Source organism: Suncus etruscus, chromosome 1 (genome assembly GCF_024139225.1).
Source record: "Suncus etruscus isolate mSunEtr1 chromosome 1, mSunEtr1.pri.cur, whole genome shotgun sequence".
NCBI classification, from domain to species: Eukaryota; Metazoa; Chordata; class Mammalia; order Eulipotyphla; family Soricidae; genus Suncus; species Suncus etruscus.
The window spans coordinates 164,676,703-164,703,163 of record NC_064848.1 but is presented as its reverse complement, the minus strand read 5'-3'; the positions used below and the strand labels follow the sequence as shown (position 1 = coordinate 164,703,163).

General features: G+C 48.1%; 2 protein-coding genes across 2 annotated transcripts in view; one reads left to right on the top strand and one right to left on the bottom strand.

Annotated features, from left to right (window-relative positions):
- PIGS (phosphatidylinositol glycan anchor biosynthesis class S) overlaps window positions 1-26,461 on the top strand; it is a 1,033,024-nt gene that overhangs the window by 804,183 nt on the left and 202,380 nt on the right. The window lies entirely within an intron of this gene.
- Window positions 14,964-26,461, bottom strand: part of KSR1 (kinase suppressor of ras 1) — a 159,913-nt gene continuing 148,415 nt past the window's right edge. The window contains 6 exon segments of the mRNA XM_049772774.1: window positions 14,964-15,619; window positions 17,545-17,616; window positions 20,705-20,838; window positions 24,041-24,176; window positions 24,528-24,659; window positions 25,174-25,307. Of these exon segments, the coding sequence (XP_049628731.1) occupies window positions 15,541-15,619; window positions 17,545-17,616; window positions 20,705-20,838; window positions 24,041-24,176; window positions 24,528-24,659; window positions 25,174-25,307 (687 nt within the window). The 3' untranslated portion in view covers window positions 14,964-15,540.

Sequence of the window (26,461 nt, the reverse complement as noted above, 5' to 3'; positions counted from 1 at the left end):
TGGAGGTCCAAAGCCTCTGAAAGCAGTGATAGAATGTAGCTGCCATTGCCCTTAGATCTGAGCTCACATCTCTTGAGTTTGCTGGCTTGGAGTTGAAGATCTTAGAAGGGTGTGTGGCTGGGCATTGTCTGTGTAGGTTTGGGGGAGCACTGATGGTAAGCCCTGATTCTATAGCCTTTCCATGCAGAGAAAGAGTTGGACTGGTAGCACAGGCAGATTGGGAGCTGGTGAACTCATGTTTTCAAAGTGACCATCGTGTTTCCACAGTCACAGGAAAGGGAGGAGAAGAAGAAGAAGAAGAAGAAGAAGAAGAAGAAGAAGAAGAAGAAGAAGAAGAAGAAGAAGAAGAAGAAGAAGAAGAAGAAGAAGAAGAAGAAGAAGAAGAAGAAGAAGAAGAAGAAGAAGAAGAAGAAGAAGAAGAAGAAGAAGAAGAAGAAGAAGAAGAAGAAGAAGAAGAAGAAGAAGAAGAAGAAGAAGAAGAAGAAGAAGAAGAAGAAGAAGAAGAGTTGAGGAGGAGTTGAGGAGGAGTTGTAGACTGGTGGGTGCCAGAATGAGTAAACACCCCCCCCCTCGCCCCATCTGGTCAACTGCAGAGGGCCTCATCTTATCTACAAAGCCTCTGTAGTTAGGCTATGGGGCAAGAAACTGCAGAGCAGAAACGAAACTGTGTTGGCCAAATAGCAGAAGGCAGCAGAGCATGGTGACCCTAGGCCAGAGTTAGAAATGGCTTAGGGTAACACCAAAGGGCTGGTCTGTGCATATATCTGCCTGCTGTAACTACCCCCTGCATCAGTTGCTGCCTGAGTCATTGATGCAGTACTGATAGATTCCCACACCACACTGTGTATGGACTCTGGCTTTGGAGAAGAAACACCAGAATAGCAGAAAGACATGATGATGGAGAGCAGGCACACTTAATGCCTGGCACAGCAGTTTCTCCTGGGTCCCCATTGCCTCCCCTGAAAACTAGAGGTGGGCGGGCCAGAAGCCACGGCTGAGGGACCAGCAGGACCAATGCCAATTGACTTGTTTGTCTGAAACATATTTGAGAAAAGAGAGACAGATTCTGGAAGATAGAATGAAAACCAGATTTTCTAGGGGACTACGAGATAGAGGATGAAATACTTGCCTTGCATGCAGCCGAGCCTAATTTGGTCACCAAAACATCCAAGAGCACAGGGTCAGGAGAAAGCCCTGAGAACTGCTGGGTGTGCCCCAACATTCTCCAGCCCCCCATTTTAATTGTTTTTGGGTTTTTTGGGCCACATTCAGCAGCGTTCAGGGGTTACTCCTGGCTCGGTGCTCAGAAATCCCTCCTGGTAGGCTTTGGGGACCATATAGGACACAAGGATCAAAGCTGAGTCCAACCCGGTTTGGCTGCGTGCAAGGCAAATGCCCTATTGCTATGCTATCTCTCTGGCCCCACCCCCATTTTATTTTTAAAGAAGGAAAAACCATTAATTTCTTTGAATGAAAAAAGGGGGGCCGGAGAGATAGCATGGAGGTAGGGTGTTTGCCTTGCATGCAGAGGGAAGGTGGTTCGAATCTCAGCATTCCATATAGTCTCCCTAACCTGCCAGGAGCAATTTCTGAATAGAGCCAGGAGTAACCCCTGAGAACTGCTGGGTGTGACCCACAAACCAAAAATAAATAAATTAATAAATAGATAAATAAGTAAATAAATAAATGAGGTGTGCACAAGTAACCAATGCAATAGACCAGGGGTGGTGAACAAGTTTGACACAAAGAGCCAAAATATTAAACTGTGAGAGTCAGAGAGCCACACCACGCAGTGACCTGCCAAACAGACAAACACTCACACAAAAGCATATAATTTTAACAATAATATATTAAACACATATTGCATTTTGCCAGTTTGAGTAAGGGTCAAAATCCTGTTCACCACCCCTGCAATAGACTCATCTAACTCTTGAAAGAGAGGCCATAACTAGCAGCTAAAACTCATATATATACCTGCCTCGCAGTTGATGGAACTGGGGCCCTTCTGGAAGGGGAGAGGCTCTCTGGCTCTGTTGAAGCCCTGGTGTTTGCACACACAGACCCACCAACAGCCCAACTTCACTGCTTTTCCACTAATATCTGTAGAGAATCCTAATCAACAAAAACTTCAGGTATGATGATTTTGTGGCTAACATCTCCAAGGACACTTTGAAGCCAGAGCAGGCTGTCAAGCCCTTCCCTCCCACCTCCTCCCCCTCATGCTCTGTACTTCCAGAAATCCTGGAAGCCACACCTATGAATCATTGTTTTCTCAGTAAGAGATCAGAAGCCCAGCTCCACCATCCTCAAATTCCCGAAACTTGCGGCTGCTTACATGGTCACACCACACCCCATAATTTTCAAACTGATTTCCCAGAAGGAATTCATCAAATTCTATGTGAAATTATCATTGAAGCCACAAAAGCTCAACAAAGAAAGCCAACAACAGAATGCTCAATGAGCAACAAACAACTTGGTAAATCTTCAGACAATGTATGATCCCATGTGAGATAGGACAATTTTCACAAAATTTTTTTATGTAAGGTATTTTTAAAAAACATTTTATTTTTATTTTTATTTATTTATTTATTTATTTTTGAATTTTGGGCCATACCCAGTGATGCTCAGGGGTTACTCCTGGCTATGTGCTCAAAAATTGCTCCTGGCTTGGGGGACCATATGGGATGCCAGGGGATCGGTCCTGGGTCAGTCGCATGCAAGGCAAATGCCCTATCGATGCGCCATTGCTCCAGACCCTGAAGGTTTCTTTTTTTTTTTTTTTTTAATAACTACATTGCCATTTAGCTGTACCAAGCAATATTAAGTAAATTATTAGTACCTGCCAAGGGGCAGGCTTCAGGGAGGTTGGAAAACTGGTGGCAAGGGTAAAGGAAATATTACACAGGTGGTGGAATTGGTGTTGCAATAGTAAATGCCAGAAATAGTTGTAGTATTAGCAACTGTAAACCATTATGTCTAAAATGAAGAAATTTAATTATAAAAACAAAAGACCAAAAACAGTGCTGAAATCCCAGTCGTATTCCCAGAAGGCAATAAATTCACCAACTCAGAAACCCAGAAGGCTCTTGGAAGGGTACCTACTCCAGTTAGCCACATTCTACATCCCTGATATCTCTCCCAAGATTAGTAGTTATTTGTCATTTCCTTTTCCTTTTTTTTATTTTTGAGGGGGAGTCAGAGTTGGGCCACACTCAGCAGTGCTCAGGGTTCACTCCAAGTGGTGCTCAGGGGACCATATGTGGTGTTGGAATTGACCTTGGGTCAGCCACATGCAAGTTAAGCACCCTACATGCTATACTATCTCTCTGGTCTTCTTCATCTTTTTTGTTTGTTTGATTTTGGGGTCAACCCAAAAATTGCTAAGAGCTACTCCTGGGTCTGGCTCTGTGCTCAGGGACCACTTCTAGTGGGACTTGGGGACAACCATATGGGGCATTGGAAATTAAACCCAGCCTACAATGTGCAAAGCAAATGCCCTACCCCTTGTACTATCTCTCCAGTCCTCAAAGTTTCCATCTTTTCTGATAGCTGAATAGTATTCCTTTGTGTGTGTGTGCGTGTGTGTGTGTGTGTGTGTGTGTGTGTGTGTGTGTGTGTGTGTGTGTGTGTGTGTGTGTGTACCATAGTTTATCTACTCATCTGTTGCTGGCCATTTGAGTAATTTCCAGTTGCTGGATATCATAAATTTAATGCTGTAATGAGTTTATGTGTGTATATATTTAAGTACTTATTTGAGGTTTGGGTGGTCACGCCATTACTCCAGCATGCAAAGGATGTGCTCCAGACTGTTGAGTTCACTCTCTAGACCTGCATATTTCTTTTTGTTTGGTTGATTGTTATTTTGGGGGCACACCCAGCCATACTTGGGGCTGATTCCTGGGTCTGTGTTCAGGAATCACTCCTGGAAGACTTGGGAGACCATATGAGGTGCTAGAGATTGACCCCAGGTTGGCCACAGGCAAATACATGCAAATATGTTAAAAGCAAATACCCTCCTGCTGTACTATCTCTCTGGCTTCCTCTGCACATATCTTTGTGAATTCATGTTTTGTGTTCCTACACATATGATTCTATCTTTAACCTTTGAAAACATCTCTGGAATATTTTTCAGAGAGGCTGAACCATCCCGACCACAGTAAATAAGGGTTCCTGGACACATGTGACATCCGCATCACCACCAGCTGCTTCTGAACTTTTGAGATGTGCCATTCTCACTGTGAGGTGATATCTCATTCTTATGGTGTGTGGTAGTGGCATATTGGGTCTATGCTCAGGGGCACTCCTGGCAATGACTGGGAGACCATATGCAGTGCTGGGGATTGAACCCTAGGTTGGCTTAATGCAAAGAAAATACCTTAACTCCTATACTGTCTCTCTGGCCCCTCTCCTTGTCATTTTAATAACCTATGATGACAAACACTTTTTAATATGCCTGTTGCATCATTTTTTGGAGGGGCACACCCGGTGGTGCTCAGGGGTTACTCCTGGCTATCTGCTCAGAAATAGCTCCTGGCAGGCACGGGGAACCATATGGGACGCCGGGATTGGAACCAACCATCTTAGGTCCTGGATTGGCTGCTTGCAAGGCAAACGTCGTTCCTGTTGGCCATCTTAATGTAACCTTTGAGGAAGTGTGCTCATGTCTTCTTCCCAATTTTTTGGATGGGATTTTGCGTGTCTGTGTATTTGTGTTTGTGTCCTTTACTTTATATAACTAAATATTAGTCTTTTGCCAGATTATGGTGTGCGATTATTTCTCCCAAAAAGTGGTGTGATTTGATTTTAGTCTGTTTCTTTTTTTTTCTCTCTCTCTTTTTTCTTTGAGAGAGAGGGAGTGGGAGGGAGAGAGGAGGGGAGAGGGAGAGTGGGTGAGAGAAAGGAGTAAGAGGGAGAGGGAGAGAGAGGGAAAGAGAAAGGAAAAAGGGAGAGAGGGAGAGGGGGAAAGCAGAAAGGAGGGAGAGGGAGAGAGGGAAGGAGAAAGGAGGAGAGGGAGAGGGAGGGAGAGAGGGACATAAGAGAGAAAGGTGAGGGAGAGAGAGGGAGGGAGGGAGAGGGAAAGAGGTAGAGAGAGGAGAGGGAGAGAAAGAGGGAAAAGGAGAGAGGAAAAAGAGAGAAAGGAGTGAGGGAGAGGGAGAGGGGGAGGGGAGAGGGAGAAGAGAGAGAAAGGAGTAAGAAGGAGAAGGAGTTTGGAAAGGAGGGGCCGGAGAGATAGCACAGCGGTGTTTGCCTTGCAAGCAGCTGATCCAGGACCTAAGGTGGTTGGTTCGAATTCTGGCATCCCATATGGTTCCCCATTTCTGAGCCTAGAGCCAGGAGTAACCCCTGAGCACTGGCGGGTGTGACCCAAAAACAAAAAAAGGAGAGAGAGAGAGAGAGAGAGAGAGAGAGAGAGAGAGAGAGAGAGAGAGAGAGAGAGAGAGAGAGAGAGAGAGAGAGAGAGAGAGAGAGAGAGAAAACTAAGTCTATTTCTTTTGCTGAAGCTTCACAGTTTTGCGTTTGTTGGTTTTGGGGGTTTTTTGGGACACACCCAGCAGTGTTCAGGGGTTTCTCCTGACTCTACAGTCAGGTGTTACTCCTCAGTGTTTGGTAGACCATTTGAGATGCCAGAGATCTAACCTAGGCAGGCCAGGTACAAGGCAATTTGGCTACTCACTGTATTGGCCTGAAGTTTCTTAGCGTGATATAGTACTATTTATTTATTTTTGTTCCTGTTTCCACTTACCACTGGAACTGAATCATTAAAGACAGCTGTGAGCTCTGCCTGGATCTGCCTGAATCTGCCCCTCAGGAAATTAGGATTTGCTATTAGCATATACTCTCTAAACAGGTACTTATCAACACAAGCTCTGGAAAAGAGTTTATGATGGGAAAAACTATCATTTCTGTTAAAACCAATTTTGAGAGATTCTAGTTTGCAGTTTCAATCTCCATTACATGCAAACCCAATTTAAGTTGCAGGAAAACTTTGTACAATTAGTCCCTGGGTTTAGTGAGTATTTTATGAATATTAAATTCAAGTGATGTTCATTCTTTTTATAAAGAAATATGTACCTGGGGGGGGTTGAGACACACCCAGCAGTGCTCAGGGGTTACTTTTGGCTCTGCATTCAGAAATCATTACTGGTAGATTTGGGGGGAATATATGGGATGCTGGGGATGATCGAACCCAGGTCCATCACAGGTTGGCCAAGTGCAAGGCAAATGCTCTACTATTGTGCTGTCGCTTTGGCCTTAATTCAAATATTGTTCATTCTTTTATTTATTTATTTATTTAAGTTTTTGGGTCACACCCGGCAGCGCTCGGGGGTTACTCCTGGCTCTATGCTCAGAAATCGCTCCCTGCAGGCATGGGGACCATATGGAATGCTGGGATTCAAATCACTCTCTGTCCTGGATCAGCTGTGTGCAAGATAAATGCCCTACCGCTGTGCTATCTCTTCATCTCTCCGGCCCCTGTTTATTCTTTCTGAGGTTTATTTTCAATATGTAAACTAGGCTGGCTCCCAAATTTGTTGGAGTGTGTGTGTGTGTGTGTGTGTGTGTGTGTGTGTGTGTGTGTGTGTACTTTGGATTGCTTTGATCATACACTGTGGTGCTTAGGACTCACTCTCAGTAGTGATTAGGTGTTTATGCAGCTTTGGGGAGTAAAGTTGGACCTCTTGCATGCAAAGCATGTGTTTCAGCCCTTTAAGCTATGTCTCTAGCCCTGAAGAAAATGTTAATGATGCAGGTGTCAGTCAAGTCTGAGTTTAATTCCTGCCTCTCTCATTGTACCATTTCTGACACATGGAACAAGCACTCTTCACTATAAAATTAGTATAAAATGAATTAAAAATCTCCAACTTCCTGGGCCGAAGAGATAGCATAGAGGTAAGGTGTTTGCCTTGCATTCAGAAGGACAGTGGTTCGAATCCCAGCATCTCATATGGTCCCCCGAGCCTGCCAGGAGCGATTTCTGAGCGTAGAATCAGGAATAACCCCTGAGCGATGCCGGGTGTAACCCCCCCCTCAAAAACAAAACCAAAAAAAAAAAACAAAAACCCTCCAACTTCCAAGAATAACTGTGAACAGTAAATCAGTTATTTGTCTCTGATTAGCACAATGTCTGGGATTTTTCTCCCTGCTTGCTTGATATTACTATTACTAAGTAATGCACTCAGTGGACATGAGCTACAATAGATCCTGAATTTAGAGTCGTCCCACCCAATAACAACAACAACAAAAAACAAATAGGGCTGGAGTGATAACATAGCAGCAGGGCATTTGCCTTGCATGATGCTGACCCAGGATGGACCTGGGTTTAATCCCTGGCATCCCATATGATCCCCCCAGCCCGCCAGGAGTAATTTTTGAGCACAGAGCCAGGAGTAACTCCTGAGCACCGCTGGGTGTGGTCCAAAACCAAAACACAAAAACTATTTATAGTATGGTTCCAACCCAATGTTTTCTTGCTCACAGCAACTTGATATATAGCCCTCTACATAGCGATTCAGATAGGTCCCAAGTGGATGGGATGATTCCATATTCAACAAAAGGGTCCTCAAGATATCCTGGAAGGGTCTCCCTTGGCCAACAATAGAAAATGAAAGTGGAATGACTGTGTGATGATATTAGGGTCAGACCCTCACTGCACAACTCATTCCCATGGACTGTCCCCAGTTGCTAAAGAGACTAGGAAAAGTCTGCTTGTATTTTTTTTCCTTTTTTTTTATTATTTAAGTAACATGATTATAGTTGGGTTACAGTCACAAACAGAACACCCCGCTTCACCAGTGTAACATTCCCCCCCCCCCCCCGCCTAGTGCCCCCTCCCCCCTTCCCATCCCCTGACTGTATTGGAGACAGACATTCTACTGCAGTTATTTGTTTTTAAGTTCAGTAAATTGTTTTTTTTTTTTGGGGGGGGCCCACACCCATTTGATGCTCAGGGGTTACTCCTGGCTAAGAGCTCAGAAATTGCCCCTGGCTTGGGGGGACCATATGGGATGCCGAGGGATCGAACTGCAGTCCTTCCTTGGCTAGCGCTTGCAAGGCAGACACCTTACCTAGTCTAGCGCCACCTCACCGGCCCCATTTTTTTTCCTTAAAGGATAAGGGTTAAAAAAAATTTTTTTTTCCTTAAAGGATAAGGGTTAAAAAAAAAAAAAAAAGACAGTAAAGGTGTGACAGTGGCAATCGCCATTGTTTGCATAGGCCCAGAAAAATATGGGGAAAATGGAAAAAATCCTTGGCCTTATTACAAGAAGGCCTCACTCCAGAAGATTATTGGCATAAGACCAACTCTGGGCTCCAGCCATACCAGTCTGTCCAACCTGAGTCATTCTCCGTGGTCCCAGTGGAACTTTTTCACACTTTAGCTGTTGTTGGTATCAGGTTCCTATATTTAAAGATTCTGGATTTTATGCATTTCTTTCATTGAAGTCAGGCTGATGTGGAGCATCCTCTAGTTTCAGCACACCATTAGATGCAGAGCGATCTGCCCTGCAAGCAGGCTGTTGCTGAGTCTTCTGGGTGTTGAGAGCACTCTTTGGAGTAAATCAATGCCAGAGCAGTGGTAGGTCTTCCCTGGTAGAGGTTTGGATCATGGTAATGTTATAGTCAGTTGTGGTTGTTTCCATGGATCTTATCCATTGTTCAGGGATGTATGGGCAATGCCCATTCTTCTGAGGCCTAAGCCAAATCATTATGCCAATGTTCAGGGTATAAGGCCTAACTGCATTATCAAATTTGTGTTCCCATCTCTATTAGATAAGAACTTGTTTGCATATGTATTAATTTCCCATTTAGTGTGCCTATGCAAATGAGAAACAATGCCACAAGATATTGTTGGTGCATCTGGGGGCCGACAAATAAAGTCCAACATTCCCTGTAACTTGGTTCAAACATGAACTATACAGAGATACTTTTCTACCAGTATTGCTTATAAAACAGATCTCAAAGGGGGAAAAGCTAACAATCAAATAAAAAAAAAAAAAACCAGTGGGCAAAATTGTCACTATATCAGAGGATACTGAAAAGAGTTATAGATGTTAAGGGAATACATCTGAGATATACAAAGGAGATACATGTGTCTCTTTTATGTTTTAGAAATAGTCAAGAGTGAGGGTGTTGTTTTCGATACACCACTTTGGTCTGTGATTTGACCAAGCGAAGAGTGCATGGAGCCATGTCATCCCCAAGTTGCCCCCTGAAGCTTCCAACTCCCAGAGAGGCATTTGCTTCCTAATTGCTGGAAGCCAAAAGTTCACCAGTCCCCTCCCCGCCCCCTGCAGGAACAAGGAAGCCTGGGGTCTCCATTAAACTGCTCCTCGCTGGAACCCACTTGCTTGGACCCTGAGAAGGTGGCCAGGAGTAACCCTGGGGACCGGGAGAAAGGAGAGAGAAGGCTATGGGGGGCAGCCGAGACTGCATCTTCCCCTAAGCTTGGCCAAAAAGCCTACCACATGGAGCCATGTTGTCCCCGTGTTGCCTGCTGAAGCTTCCGATTCCCGGAGAGGCATTTGCTTCTTAATTGCTGGAAGCCGAAAATTCACCAGTCCCCTCCCCGCTTGGAACAAGAAAGCCTGGGGTCTCCTTTAAACTGCTCCTCACTGGAACTCACTTCCTGGGACCCTGAGCAGGCAGCCAGGGGTAGCCCAGGGGACCGGGAGGAAGGAGAAGGCTGTGGGGGGCAGCTGAGACTGCATCTTCCCCTAAGCTTGGCCTAAAAGCCTACTGCATGGAGCCATGTCGTCCCCGTGTTGCCTGCTGAAGCTTCAGACTCCTCCCTAAAACATTACTGTGAAAGATATGCAATCCACCTTGGCCAAAACAAAAATCATTAGTACAAAAAAATGGTTAAATGTTCTGTAATAGGAGGTGGGAGTGAGGGAGTAAAGGAATAAAATGAGCTTCTGGGTGGCATTCTGAATATGACAAACAGATTAATCACAATGATATACAAATATTTGTCTATATGTTCTGCACAGGGGCAATAGCTCCCGCACAGTTTCACAGTGCAAAGGTTTAGTAAAGAAACTTTCCTGGGACTACCTGAAGCCAGAACCTCTTGTGCTGCCATTCCCCATGCTGGCAAAAACTCCCGGCTCTTAGGAAGGAAAGAGATCCTTCAAGAGCTGGAAGGCCAGAAGTTCAAAGCCCCCACCCATACCCTCCCTCTGGAGCTTGGTGGGAAATGGGGAAAGCCTAGGGTAACCTTTAAGCTCCTTGTTGGGACCCACCTTGCTGGCTTGCCCAGGCATGTGGCCCAGGGGAAGCCCTGGAGTTCCGGAGGAAGGAGGTAGCAGGGTGCTGGTGTGACCCAAGTCCTGCACCCTTCCTAGGCCTTTGGAGGCCTGCCAAACCCCATGCTGGCAGAAACTCCCGACTTCCAGGAAGGAAAGAGATCCTTCAAGAGCTGGAAGGCCGAAAGTTCAAAGCCCCCACCCAAACCCTCCCTTCGGAGCCGGGTGGAAAATGGGGAAGGCCTAGGGTAACCTTTTTTAAGCTCCTCGTTGGGACCCACCTAGCTGGCTTGCCCAGGTATATGGCCCAGGGGAAGCCCTGGAGTTCTAGAGGAAGTAAGTAGCAGGGTGCTGGTGTGACACAAGTCCCGCACCCTTCCTAGGCCTGGTTAAAAAGGCCTTTGGCCTGGGGGAGGCCTGCTAAACCTCATGTTGGCAGCGTCTGCTTGTTTTTTAAGAGGATAATCTGGGTTTGGTGGAGAGCTAGCAATCTCTGTCAGAGACACTATCATATTTATAATATCCCAGAGGTTTTTTTTGGTTTTTTGGGTCACACCCAGCAATGCTCAGGGGTTAGGTACTACTAGCTCTATGCTCAGAAATCACTCCTGGCAGGCCCGGGGGACCATATGGGATGCCAGGATTTGAACCACTGACCTACTGCTTGCAAGGCAAACACCTTACCTCCATGCTATCTCTCTGGCCCCTATCCCAGAGTTTCAATGTGCTGCCAGTCACACATCCATCTGCCAGGCCAGTCCCAGGCTCCATCTGTCTTGACTGTCTTAGCTGGGTACCACCCTCCTGTTGTTTAGTTACCTCAGTGAATGATCCCATCACCCACAGAAAGACATGTGGAAATTTAGCCGGGCTGTCCACATCTTCACATAGATCAACTGTTCTTCATTCCTCCTGCCTGCCTTGAGAAAAGTCCTATTCTAACCCGCCCTGCCCTACTCAGGCAGCACTGGGTCCCGAGTAGAGTATTTACCACACACGCGCACATCCTCCCCCCTGCCCACTTCTTTGGGTTGTTACTAACCAGGTTCTCTTAATGTTCATCCAATCTTCATCTTTTTTTTTTTTTTTTGGTGTTTGGGCCACACCCGGCGGTGCTCAGGGGTTACTCCTGGCTGTCTGCTCAGAAATAGCTCCTGGCAGGCACGGGGGACCATATGGGACACCGGGATTCCAACCTACCACCTTAGGTCCTGGATCGGCTGCTTTGCTATTTCTCCGGGCCTCAATCCTCATCTTCTAACAGTTGAAAACACATGGTCTCCCAAATATACTGTTTCCAGTCTTCTGAGCCATTGCCTATGCATTCCCTCAGGGAAGAGTGCCCTCTTCATGGCCATATCATTCACCCTTCTAGTAGTTTGAAGGCTCCCCTCTATGAACTCACCCAGTAGACTCAACTGACTCAGGGTTGAAGGTAAGGGCATTACTCTTTTTGGTCGGGGAGGAGAGTCACATTTGGCAGTGCTATTCCTGGCTCTAAGCTCAGGGATCATTTCTTCAAGTGCTCAGGGGACTAAACAGGGCACTGGGGATTGAACCTCGGTGGCAAGTACCCTCCACGCTGCACTATCATTTGGGCCCCAAGGACACTACTTTGTTAACATGTCCAGTGCTTAGTACCATCTTTTGAGCCCAGTGGGTGTACGGTAATGTCTGACCAATAAGTTCTGACTTTGGATACAAGAAAGTCAGAGTCAATGCTGAATCTTGGGATGGGTGGATACCTTAACTTCCCATTGTTTCCCTTACAGCATTGAGAGGATGATTAAAACCGGAAAATGCAGAGAAAACAGTTTCCTGCCTCAGAGTACGGGGCCACAAAAGTGGTTTCCTGTCTTCTCTACTGTTCTACCAACCTTCCCCTCCCAAGAGGGAAGCTCCAGACAGATTTACATTTTGCTTTATTTTTACTTGACGGCCTCACCTGATGATGCTCAGGGATTACTCCTGGCTCTGCATTATCATTCCTGGAATGTTCAGGGGACCATAAGGGATACCAAGGTTCGAATCCAGATGGGCAAGTACAGGGTAAGCACTTTACCCAAGCAGCCAGATTTCAAAGAACAGCCACTCCACTGCACATTGTCTTATCTGCTCCTTCCAACAGGCAAAGAAAGGCAGTGAAGGGGGCACTGGCCAGGACAGTTGTCCCCACTGTGGCACTCAGGGGCTGACTGACTCTTCTATGGGCATCTGGAGCCCTGGGTGCTCTTTCTTTTCTATTTAAAGTTACTCAAATTTAGTCAACCCATGAAATCTTTTTAGAAAAAATACCTCTCATTGCCCCACTTGAGAATCCACTTGAAGCACTCCTATCCCACTATAGCACCCCAACTGCTGCTGCCCCAGGTGTTTCTAGTGCCCCCGGTGTGGTGGTGGGTAGGACTTAATGGGGAATATCAATCAGAAACACAAAGCAAGGCTTCACTTTCTTTCTGCTCTAGAAGGGGTTTGTGGGTGGAGGTGGTCTCTGGTGTGTGTGTGTGTGTGTGTGTGTGTCTGGTGTGTGTGTGTGCAAGCAGTAGTCCTCCATTCATCATCCAATCACCTCCCATGTCATCATCAGGGACTGACCCAGACACAAGCTCCTCAGAACAGTTTTATTCACAACTACCAGCCCCGCCCTGGCAATAAGATGGCTACTGCACGCTCATGAATACTAATCATTTTAATTTAAATTAATAGCATTTTTGGAAGACAAATGCAGCTGGTAGAAAATATAAAAACTTTTACTATACAAATTTTACATCACATTCGGAACAGTAAGTCTGAGCTGTACAGCTACTATAAAGATGCTGGGTCTGCACACACAACAGTCATTCCCCCCCCCACCCAACCATATAGACCACTGTGCGCTCAAGTAACACCACAGGGACAGAGGGACTCCCTTTTTGACCTGGTGGTGCATATGAGGACCACTAAGCTATACATGACTCCCCACTGGCTGGGAACTCATTAGGAACCTAATTCTTTTAGAATTGGAAGTTTGGGCTGTGGTTATGGAGGCTGAATATTGGGGGAGGGGTGTTGGGTGGCGGGAAGGGCAGCTCCCCAAATGACCACTAAGGAGCCCTTTTAGCCTGTTCCCTTTCACCGCCAGCCAAGAGACAAACTGAATGACAGGCGCTGAATTCACAGTATGTGCCAGCTTCGGGCACTGTGGACGGGGCGCATAAAGGATCAGTTAGTCTCCCTCACCTTTATTCACAGTCATTTCAACAGAGAAGAGGGCTACGCATGAGAATGCACCACAGGTGACTTTCTATTTCAGGGAGGAGGGGGTTGGGGGTAACACCTGCAGGTGCTTGGGGGACGAGGCTCCAAGGTCTTTGTGGAATTCTAGCTTTTAAACTTGTGGGGGGTTTGGGATGGGGTGCCAGGGATGGACACACAGGGCTACACCCTCACAATCTAAATGCTCTCTGCCACTGAGTCATCTCCCTTGACCCCTTCAGGAGATTCAATGGTGGGCAGGGTGGGACTCAGTGGACAGGTGTAGTTGGTGGTCACAAAAGGAGTGTTGACTCTATGGCTCCAGGTAAACCTCAGGCACTGAGGGTGTTGTTCCTCCAAAACAGGGTCTGTGACTGCTCTAACCCAGGTCCACAACACACATAAGACATGGAAAGCCAGAGTGACTTATAAGGCCAAATCCACATGGTGTCTCTAGGAGCCAGGTGGGCATGGGAAGGAATCCTATGGCTGCCTCCAGTTCTTGGCTCACTTGCAGGCCAATTTTGAAGGTGGACATCTGTAGGTGGATGAAGGGACATCCCACTACAGCTTCTTGGATCCTGGAGCTGGTATGTGCTGGCACAGACTTCATCAAGGGCATATGACATGTGTTGGTAGTGTTGGGAGGTTCTGGAAGGCTGCTGGGGTAAGAAAAAAAAAAAGTCCCACTGAGGCCTTGATACCCCAGGGGAGCCTGCTGAGAGGTGGAGGCAGCCTTGTGACTACCAGGCAGATCAACCCATGATCTAGGCCTCTTTGACTGGACTCCTGGAAACTTTTGTGAGGTAGAGTCCTCCTGCTTCCTGCAGCAGCTTGGACCAGGCCGAAACAGAGCTCCTCAGGACCTTTGTCCTTCCTGGTTCCTGATAGGACATGATGCTCACTAGGGCCTTCATGCCATTGACAAGATGTTTACTGGTGCTGGGGACCAGACCCAGAGCCTCATACATGCAAGGCCAGTGCTCTGCCACTGAGCCACATCAGAACCTAGAATCTCGAGGGGACAGAAACTCTCATCTATAAACTCCTTCACACTCAGCTGCTCCTTCTGGTGTCAGCTTGGTGCTTGGGGCTGACTCTTAAGATCTGGGTGCTTGCTAGGTCAGGTAAATGAGAACCAAGCAGACTTCAGGCTTCCAGCTTAGCTTAGAACTCTGGGTTAAGAAGTAGGGGTCGGAAGGCAGTTGCCATGTGGCTGATGGTGGTTTCTAAAGGCCAGGACCTCTCCTGTGTGTGGGGGGGTGGGTGGGGGGGTGGGGTGGGGGACAGTTAAGGGGCATGTGAAATGTGGGGAGCAGGTTTGCAGTTTACCAAGCCATCAAGGGATAGAGTGGACCCTTAGTTCTGGGGTAAATATGCTTTGCTGCTTCTCTGATGCTTTCCTGGGGTCACATGAAATGCCTCTGCCTGTAGCAAACCTGGATCAGTGTTAGGGCTTGTTTTGGCTTTTCTAGCAGGTATGAATTGGGTGGGGGTGGGGATGGGGGATCCAAGTTTCCAGGAACTCCTCAATCTCCTAATCCAGCTAGGTTCCTGGGAAGTGTTCCTCCCAACCAGGCCCTATCAGAAGAGAAAGGGACAAACCAGGGGAGAACTTGAGGAAGGTGCCCCAGTGATGGGTTTAAGGCCAAAGCAGAAATGGGCCCTGTCCCATGGGTTCTCTCATGACCCCAAGACCAAACACCATCCATTACCAGGCTTTCTTTCCTCCCAACATAGCCACCTCCTCCCCCCAGAGCCCTCCAGAGGGGGGTGGTCCTTCCTGCTTGCCCCCAAGAAAGGTCAGTTGTTATCACATCAGGGGCCAGCATGTTCGCTTGCGGCACATGTGTAAACATTGTTGGCCTGTCGGCACAGGGTCCTCAGTAGCCTTGGCTATGCCTGGCCCATGTGCATCCGTGGCACGGTCAGGGTGGTGGGCTCTGGCTCGGCATTGAGGAGACACAGAGTGTGATGTTCTGCGGTCATCTCGGTGATCGTTTGGGTGTTTTACAAATACATTTGAGAAGAATAGGAACTGGCAGAGGCACTGCCCCTCTGGTTACATCTTTGGGTTAGCAGACTCCAGGATGCCCAGGCCAAACCTTTCAAACCGGGGCACAACCTTGCTGCTGCTCATGCTGCAAAGAGGAACAAAAACAAGGGTTACAGCTGGCTGGTCGCCCTCAAATGCGGGGCAACATTCACTAGGAAGTGGACTGCTGCTAGCTCAGAGGACTGGTCTCCTAGCAAGCTACAAGGTCTGCATAGCCAATAGCCTCGGCCACAGGTCCCTCCAGGGGGCTCCAAGCCCAGCATCTGGGACACTCAGAACTATTGTGACCTCCTGGGAGTTGTATGTGTTCTGCTGCCTGGACCCAGGTTGGCTCTGTGTGGAAGGAGAGAACCTGGGGCCCCAGCAGAGTATGCTGGTCTCCTTTGGGAAATGCTCTCCAAGTGGCAGAAGAATGGGGGTCCTCTGAAAAGCTGATGTGCAAGATAATCAGTGCCTGCTTCCAGAGATCTGTGCTTGGGCCCTGGGGGTACCTGAAACTCCATCTATTTGCTATGCAGTAACTGCATGTGACTCATTGGCTGGCCCATTGGTGAACACTGATGGGATTGTGTGGGAGAGTCAAGATTGCTCCAACTGCCCTAGTGAGGGGCATGGGGAAGCCTTGGTGGGTGGGGGAAGAGGAGCAGCTGGATTCCCATTAGTGAAATTGGAGGCAGGTTGTTCTCTGTTGTGGGACTGTGGGCACTGAGTTCATAGCCTCTTATACTGGCATCTTTCAGGGCTGCAGTACTGTGAAGCCCAGTGATGCTTGCCTGACAGGTGGGGGAAGGCTGCAGGCAGCTATGAAATCATTCTACTCTTTGCTGGACAAAATCCTTCCCAGCCACACAACCCCCCTCCCCTGTGCCGTGGGCACCAAGGCCAGAGGCTACTGTGCTCAGGGCAGTGGATGAGTCTCACAGAGGGTTAGTAAGGAGTTAGGACCAGTCACACACACACAAGAGCACCCGCAGAAGCTGAGGCAGCACGAAGTCAAGATCTGTCCAGAATGGCATTCCCAGCTCTGCATGTGAGGGCTCCTTCGTGGGAGCAGTTTACTCAGGCACACGCAGGCCAAGGATGGGAGAAAGGGTGAGTTTTTAAAAAACAAAGCAATAGCAGGAGTCTTGGAAGAGAAGGCTGGAGCAGCAGCGCCTGAGTCCCTGGGTTAGTGCCCGCATCGCAGGGAGCATCTGAGCAGAAGTGGCTGTATTGGGATGTTGATTAGAGGAAGCCCCCGACATGCAAGGTAGCCAGGCTACAACCTATGGGAGAGAGAAGAGAAGGCAGTGTCAGTGGGCCTCAGCAGACACAAAGGGACATCATTTGGGTCCAACAGCTGTGCTGTCTGGACAGAAGAGCCTCTGCCCAGCATCCCTGGACAACAGAATTTTCTGAAGAATTTTCTTTTTATTTTGTTTTGGTTTTTGGTTTTTGGGTCACACCCGGCAACGCTCAGGGGTTACTCCTGGCTCTATGCTCAGAAATTGCTCCTGGCAGGCTCAGGGGACCATATGGGATGCCGGGATTGGAACCACCATCCTTCTGCATGCAAGGCAAACAACTTACCTCCATGCTATCTCTCTGGCCCCTTCTGCAGAATTTTCTAACAGGCCTGCTACCTCTCAACTCCAGGCCATCAACACCAACTTAGCTGCTCAGTTCCCTTTCAGAAGCTCTAGCCAAGGATGAGGCTGGGACTTGACTGGCCATTTAGGATCTTGCCCACTCAGGAAGGGCTGGTTCTACTCTAAATCAGTGTGCCCAGAGGCCCTGTTCCAAGCTCTGGGGCTTTCCAGAGCTAGCTCAGGAAAACAAGCCTGAACAGAAAGACAAGCCTGCCTGTCTGGTGATCTGCCCAGGCTGGTGATCCTTTCAGCTGCAAAGAGGTCCCTTTGGTTCACAAGGATGGGCACACACAGATAGGAAGCAGGAAGTGAGGTGTGGAAGGGTAGGGTGAGGTGGGTTGGGGGAAGCATGCAAAACAAGGAGATGAAACCGAGGACACACTATTCTTCCAGAACAGGACGGGTGGTCTTAAAGTTGGGGTGACCAGGACGTCCTTTCCCATAGTTGCGGCTCCTCCAGTGATTGGGAGTGGCCGTGACATTTCACCGAAGTGGCAGAGTGTGACACAGCACCGTCCCGCAGATGAAGGCATCAGGAAGGGCAGATGAGACAGGACAGACATCCACAACAACCAACCCCATCCCCCGGAAACACAGAGGCAACAAGACAGATGGAAAGGAAAAGAGAAAAATGAGAATTAGAGGCTGCATATGTGGAAAAAAACCCAAAGGAATGCTTGGTCACCACTATGAGGGAAGACACTTGGTCCCACTGCGACTCAGTTTCCCACCTGTGACTGGGGAGACAGGCTGACAGTCCTTAGGGACTTTGGAGTAAACTGCACACTGGTCCCTATTTAGCACCTGCCTTTTCTGGGTGAGAAAACTGGGGCCCAGAGCTCTTGGGGCTAGGAAACCAGACCAATGAACTCACAAGTACAGGAAAATTGCAATTTCTCTTTGGAAACCAGCTCTAAGATTCCTCTTTGTTTTTGTTTTGTTGTGGGGCCACCCATTGACACTCAGGAGATACTCCTGGCTATGTGCTCAGAAATTACCTCTGGCTTGGGAGACCATATGGGACGCTGGGGGATCAAACCGCGGTCGTCCTAGGTTAGCGTTTGCAAGGCAGATGCCTTACCTCTAGCGCCACCACTCCGGCCCTAAGATTCCTCTTTGAAATCTCTTCACCCCAGGTTCTGGGGTGGGCAGAGAGGTCCTGGCCCACACACCCTGCTGGGTTTCCTCAGTCTGTTATCAGCCCCTCAGCTACTTCATCTGAAATGGCAAACTTCCTGCTGGTGGAGGCCTGGCCTTGGCCTTCATCTCCCCAAGGAAGGAGGAGGTACTAAGTAATAGCTCAGTAGTTCTGACCTCTAACAGGACCGTTCAATAACCCCCTCTTTAATTGAACCTGAGCCATCTATTTGTGTGTGTGCAACCCTGGTATTACTCAGGGCCATATACAATGCCAGGTCAGTTGCGTGCAAGGCAGTGCCTAAACCCTGGCACTATCTCTGTGGCCTGAACTCTGGTCCATCTAGGGGCCAAATACATTCATCTTGCCCTAAGCCATGGTCCTCCCTCATTGTAAACAGTCACTCCTCCGGGCTGTGCCTGCACTGGCCAACAGCAGCAGAGTGAACCCTTGGTTCTATCTGGTCCCACTTGCACCCTCTGGCCAGACATTCCATGCAGGGGTCCCCAGTGTTGGCAGCCTGTGGCATTTGTTTTACTTTTAAGAGTTGGCGAACTCTTATGTGTCAGGCAACTCTGGACACATTTTCAAGAGCTACAAAATAAAAATAAAGAACCTACTGCTCCCCATCCCTAACCCCACCAAAAACCAACCAATCAATAAAACCACCACCCCAGAGTCTGTGTGACAGGGACCACTGTATATGCAGGGCTTAAACTGCTCCAGCCCGGTGCATGCAGACTATCGACTGCAATGAACACTCAGGGCAGCAGGTGAGAGATGCAGGTGTGGCTTCTGTGGAGGGAGTATGTCCAGATGCCCCTCACCAGGCAGAACGGTGGGTGGCTCAAGCTATCTTGGCTGTGGGAGAGGCTGGCTCTGGCCCTAACACTCAGGAGCAGCTGTGCCTTCAGAGGTGAGTGCTCTGGGGTTCTATGTGAGGGTCACTTTCAGAAATAAGCCCTTTGCCTTGTATGCTTTAAAAACTATTTATCTGGGGCCAGAGAGATAGCATAAAGATAGGGCGTTTGCCTTGCATGCAGAAGGACGGTGGTTTGAATCCCGGCATCCCATATGGTCCCCTGAGCCTGCCAGGAGTGATTTCTGAGCACAGAGCCAGGAGTAACCCCTGAGCGCTGCCTGGTGTGACCCAAAAACAAAAACAAAACAAAACAAAAAAAACTATCCTGTCTAGGGGCTCAGCCATACACTGGATTCTGGAGGTACAATCCCCTAATTTAAGATGCTTTGTTAGGACTAAAACGATAGTACAGCTATACTGATGTTCAGGGGTTTGGACCCAGGCCTCCTGTATGCAAATACAAATACCAGTCCTCTGAGCTTTCTCCCGGCCTCTGGAGGGCTATGTTGGAGTGGCCTGGTAGACTAAGGAAATGGAGAACAAGACAGAAAGTACGTGGCAAGGGTTTCCATAGTCTAAGAAACCAGCCCTAGAAGATATTTAAACAGACATATATGCTCTTAGCAGCTGAGCACCACAAAACTAGGCTGTGATTCTATATGAGGTGGCTCTTTGCAGTTATGCTCCATCCCGAGTCTGTGCCATTCTAAATTAAGTCTCTGTGCTGAGAAGAGGAGGTACTGTCTCCACATCTGGCCCCACACTAGACAGAAGCTTCTCCTCTGGGTTGGCCTGGGCTCAGCACCAGCATTAAGATTGGAGGCTGTCAGGTGCAAGAGAGATTTGGACCCACAGTAGAACAGCAGATAGGGCAGGGGTCTCAAACTCAAGGCCCACGGGCCATTTGCGGCCCTCCGTACAACATTTTGTGGCCACGGCCGGCCTTCAAATATCACAGTATTCGCAATAAAAATCGCATTAGTAAGAAAAAAAATCGCATTAAACATTCGCATACCCCAAGCAGTTCTGTTCAGGGTATACAAATGTTTAATACGATTTTTTGGTGATTTTTTTCTTACTAATGAGATTTTTTATTGCAAATATTCGGTAAGCGAAATCCCTATGCAGCCCTGCCTCCCCCTGACTTTGCCTCCTGTGGCCCCCAGGTAAATTGAGTTTGAGACCCCTGAGATAGGACATTTGCCTTATTCACAGTAGACCTGGATTCAATTCCCAGAGTTCAATATGGTTCTCTAAGCCCACCTAAGTGCAGAGTCAGGATTAACCCCTGAGCACCAGTGGGTAAGACCCCCAAACAAAAACCAAAAACCAAACAAACAAAAAACAAGAAAGAAAGAGATGCTGCATTGTCCCATGTGATGAATGAAATCCTAGCCTTGCTCGGGGCCAATGGGTCTCTGAGACTGTCCTGGGGCCAACAGTGGTCTCTGAGACTGTCCTGTGTGTTCCTTAGGTGAGAATTTGGTGGGGACACAGCCAACAATGCCTTCTGAGATGCCCAGCTTCCAGAAAGGAACTTACTCAGCAGACTTCCAGAAGTGGCCCGGGTGGGACAGTCGCCGGTTCAGCTTGGGCAGTTTCTCCAGCATGTCCATCAGTATGGTGAAGCTGGGCCGCTCCTGCAGCTCGAATGCCCAGCAGGCTGACAGGATCTCCTGCAAGGGGAATGATATCAGCAGTGAGTTTAGGTGGGCAGGACAGGGTCCCTGCGATGCTCTCAAGCATGACTCTCACCCAGTGTATGTGTGTGTGGGGGGGTGTCTCCTGCTTAACCTGCTGGTAAAGAAAGAACTGCTTTTTCAGAAGTACCCACATGTTTTCAGTTCACAGTGAGGTGCATCACCCCTTCCTCAGAGTGTTCTCAATATCGAGTTTGAGGTTAAGGAGATCAGGGGCAGGGGAAAGGCTATTTCTAGAATGGGAAGAGGAAGAGGGTATGGGGATTAGTAGGGTGGGTTCGCAGAGGGTGGCAGCCTTGCGTACCAAGATTGGGGGCTGGGACCCCCAGAAGGTCTATCCATGAAAGCAACTGCATGCAAGCAGAGAAGATCCAGTCTTCTCACTACCATACTGAGCCCCTCAGAACCCATATATGTGGGCGGTACCCCCACCCTTCCATTCTAAAGGATTGAAAGAGGGTTCTCGCTCAGTCACAGCCATGTGGGTTCTTGTCCTAAAATGTGACTGGGCCTCCTAAGGTGGCTCACCATAATAGGGAAATAAGAAAAACCATCCAGGAACCAGGGAAACAGGTCAAAGGGGGTGGAACATATGCCTTAGATGTGCAAAGCCTCGAATTTATCTTCAACACAACAAGGTCTCCACCCACTCCCCACCACCAGGATTAGCACTTACTGCCCACCCTTACCCCATCCCCAGAAGCATGGATGAGAGGCTCCTATTTGGAACAAGAAAAGATAATGGCTGGAGCGATAGCACAATGGGTAGGGCAGACCTGGCATCTCATATGGTCCCCCAAGTACTGCCAGGAATGATTTCTGAACAGAGTGAGGAGTAATCCCTGAGTACATCCAGGTGTAGACCCAAGACCAAAAATAAATAAAATAAATAAATAAATGTTACCAAACATGGGCTTTTGGAAATTGTATGTGTACATATAGTCTTTATAAACAAGACTACCAGGGCATAGTTTTTTTTTTTTTTAAAGAGTTCAAAGACAGGGGGCTGGAGTGACAATATTGAGAATAAGGTGCTTGCCTTGCACCTGGCTGACCCTGGTTTGATCCCCAACATTTCATAGGATCCCAAGCCTGCCAGGAGTGATTCCTGAGTGTAGAACCAAGAGTATGCCTTGAACACAGACAGATGTGGGGCAATTGGTTCCTTAGAAGAAATTTTGCTACAATGAGGAGGGTGATTAGGTCAGAGAAGGGACCACTATGACAATGATAGTGGGAAGTGATCACTCTGGACAGAAATTAGGTGCTGACAGAGCCCGAGAAATAGTACAGTGGAGAAGGCATGCAACTGAACTAAGTTCTATCTCCAGCACTCAATATGGTATTTTGATCCTGCCAAAAATGAACCCTGAGCTCAGAGCCAGACATAAGTCCTAAGCACTGCCAGTCTGACCCTAAAGTAAAACAAAACTAAACAACTGGATGCTGAAAGGAGGTAACATGATAATAATACATGATACCCCCCCCCTTTTTTTTTTGGTTTTTGGGCCACACCCGGTGATGCTCAGGGGTTACTCCTGGCTATGCGCTCAGAAGTCGCTCCTGGCTTGGGGGACCATATGGGACACTGGGGGATCGAACCGCGGTCCATCCAAGGCTAGTGCAGGCAAGGCAGGCACCTTACCTTTAGCGCCACCGCCCGGCCCCACATGATACCCTTTTAATAACAGATAGTAACTTACAGTACCTAAAAGGACTAAAAGAAAAGAAGGGTCAAGGCTGGTTGGGAAGCTGGAGTGAAACTGGGGACATTGGTGGAGAGAAGTAGATGCTAGTGAAGGGATGGGTGCTTGAGCACTGGACAACTGAAACTCAATCATGAACAACTCTATATTTCACAGTGATTCAATAACTTAAAAAAAAAAAGAATTCAGGGGGCTGGTGCAATACAGTAGCAATAGGGCACTTGCCTCGTATGTGGCAACCCAAGTTTGATCTTTAATACACAATATGATCCCCTGAGCCCTCCAAGAGTGATCCTTGAGTATAGAGCCAGGAGTAAGCCATGAGTACAGTTGGTGTGGCCCCAAAATCACAATAAGAAAAAGAAAAAAGAAAAAGGGGCTGGTGTACTTCCAGAAGTCCCAACAGTTACATCCAATGAATCAGAGTCTATAGACATGGTGGTCTATGTCTGCCCATTAACCAGTGCCATAGGTTCATCTAACTCTCGAAAGAGGCAAACCAAGCCGTGAAACTAAGACATATACATACTGGTTTCAAAGTTGATCACACTGGAGTTCTTGGGGGGAGGGGGAGGGTTTGTCCAACTCTGCTGAAGCCTTGGCATTTGTATGCAGACACACTCCACAAATGTCACTATATTAACGGCCTAGCATCACCACTTTTTTTGTGGGGGTTCTGGGCTACACCTGGCAGCACTTAGGGGTTACTCCTGGCTTGGAGCTCAGAAATCACTCCTGGCTGGCTTGGGGAACCATCTGGCTTGGGATGCCAGAGATGGAACCTGGGTTGGCTGTGTACAAGGCAAATGTGCTACCCATTGTGCTATCGCTCTGGTCCAGCATCACTGATCTTTTTTTTTTTTTTTTAAACTAATCTCTGTAGAGACTCTTAAAATTCCAAAATTTGGTCTGCCTCTCTTTCGAGAGTAAGATGAACCTATGGCACTGGCTGATGGGCAGACATAGACCACCATGTCTACAGACTCTGGTTCATTGGATGTAACTGTTGGGACTTCTGGAAGCACACCAACCCCCCCCTTTTTTTTTCTTTTTCTTATTGTGATTTTGGGGCCACACCAACTGTACTCATGGCTTACTCCTGGCTCTATGCTCAAGGATCCCACCCAAAATTCCAGGTATGCTGGCTCTGTGGCTGACACTTCCAGGACTCTCTAGAACCAGGGAAGGCTGCCTCCACCCATGTCTTTCCATGTCCACCCCACTACTGCCACTATATGAGTTTGTTAGCCCAGCTCCATAGATTATCAAAGTCCTGGACGGCATGGCCACTAATGTGGCTGAGTGACACCTCTATAATCTTAATACTGACAGCCTAGTAGGAAAGCACTAAATAAAATCTGAAATTATCACATAAGTCACATAAGCTCAACAAACAAAATCAACAACAGCATGCTCACAGCCAGCAAACAATAAACAGTTTGTAAATCTTCAGACAATCGAAGGTTACTCACAGTGACTTCCTTTCCCAGGTTAACAGATGCCAGCACACGCTTCATTCCCTCTCCACTTCCAATCTGCCAGATCAAGGCTTCTGCTGGTTGGTTCTTGAAGGGCCAATCTCTTGCCTGCAGCTCATACCAAACGGTCCTGCAGAGAACACGAATGTGGGCATCTGCTCCTGGACCCTGGACTGCTCCACCCAGTTCAAGTCAGTCAGAGGACTCAGGACCGTTCTTCCACCCTCCTCACCCACTGTGCTGCAGGAAATGCTGGGATGAGGGACATCTTTGTCCCTCACTCGCACATGCCAGGGTGTAAGTTTGGGGCTGTCCAGGCTGTGAACATAATCTGGAGGTGACTCTGATCTGGGCATGAGGTTTTGCCATGCTGATCTCTTGCAGCAAGACTCTGGGAGGAGACTGGTTAATCTTGGGGGTGGCGGGGTGGAGGAGGCTGGTGAGACACTCAATTTGTTTGAGTAACAAAATACCTCCTTACCCAAATGCATAGACATCGGCAGCTTTGGAGAACGGCAGTTGATCCTCATCCTTCCCAGGGGTCATCTCACGCACGATCTCGGGGGCCAGGTAGCACAGCCAGTCATGTGACAGCTTCAGCTGGTTCTCGCGCCTGGAGCAAGCAGCCAGACTCAGCTTTGCAGTGGGTAGCAAAGGACCGGGCCAATCTATGTGGTACATGCAGGCCGAGGAAAGCAGCTCCAGTTCCATCAGGCCATTGGTGCATGGGGAATATCAGGGAGCAGGAGAGAAGACTAGAAGACACACTGCCAGGAGGTCTAAATCTCCTGCCTAGGATAGCAGTCTGACCCCAAGAGAAAACCAGCTGGGGAATTTCTTTAGAATGGGCAAGCCTCTACTTCCTGGGATCCTCCTGACACTGGGGGGAGGAGTGTTACTATCCTCTGACTCCTTTAAGATTTGGAAAGATAAAAGCCAACTCTTCCTCTTCTGGTCACCTTGTCATGTGAGAGCAGAGAGGGCACAGGTGCCAGGGGTGTGGCCCACCTGTGAACTGAGTGTGAAGATACCAAAGGGCCAGGTCAAACAGATCTGGCTCAGTGTCCAGCCACATGCCCTGGCCACTCAGTGCCACCCATATGGCTAGACAACTAAGAGCAACTCACCGGCCCTCGCGAACTACACCCGACATCCCAAACAGCCCGAAGTCTGTGATGACCACTTTGCCATTGTCGTAGAAGACATTCTTGGACTTGAGGTCCTTGTGCACGATGCCCTTGGCGTGCAGGTAGCCCATACCCTGCAAGAGAGCCAGGGCAGGTCAGTGTAAGCTTGGAGGGAGCGAGGGTGTGACACTGCTTCTCGAGGCAGCACAGAGTTGACAAGACTCGCTCACCTTCCTCTGTTCACCTTCCTGTCTCTCAGCTTCCAGATGAGGAAGCCAGGTTTCAGAGAGGGGAAGGCCCTGGTTCTGACTTCTCAGAATAGCTGGGAACACAGACCTGACTGGGCCAGCTCTGCTCTTTCCACTTTAAACCTGGATAAGTGGTAAGGTGTAGGCAGACAACAGGTATTCCAGGATGATGTCCTTGAGGACCTGTGTGTGTGTTGCGGGGAAGCAGGGGTGGAGGAAGGGGTCTCTACTAGGCTCTGCACAGCAGGTTGAAGTGTTGAGGATGGAACATAGGTTGATTGCATACAGGGCAAGCATCTTAACACTTACACAATCTTTCCAGATTTCCGCTCATTATTTTGAGGGGTATGTCAGTTGGTGCCACTCCCGTAGTGCCTGGGGAACCATGGAGCGATAAACACAATCCTCTTGTGTACAAACAATGCCCTCAGCCTGTGGGCCTATCTCACTGGCCTCTCTAACCAGTTTGGTTGGGTTTGATTTATTATTATTTTTGGCTTCTGTGGAATCCGATATAGTTTAGAATATTAACCCCTTAGTGGACCAATGATATTCCAGTATCTTCTCTCATTTAATTGTGTTATGTGTGAAACATGTGTATAAGTGTATACATGCACTCACACATGTGAGAATAAACCCAGGGCAAGGCATGTATTCTGTCACCAAGCCACATGCCAATTCCTACTCAGTTGTTTTGGTTTGGTTTGGTTTGGTTTTTTTGGGGCCACCACCCATTTGATGCTCAGGGGTTACTCCTGGCTAAGTGCTCAGAAATCGCCCCTGACTTGGGGGGACCATATTGGACGGCAGGGGATCGAACCGTGGTCCTTCCTTGGCTAGCGCTTGCAAGGCAGACACCTTACCTCTAGCGCCACCTCACCGGCCCCAAACTCAGTTGTTTTTTTGTGCTGGTTTCCTTCATGACACAGAAGCTTTTTACTCAGAGGTGATTCATTTGTTTGTTCTTGCTGTTTTCTGTGCAGTGGAGTCAAATCCTCACACACATCTCTAATGAGCAGGAGCTCAGCACCCCTTTCTTC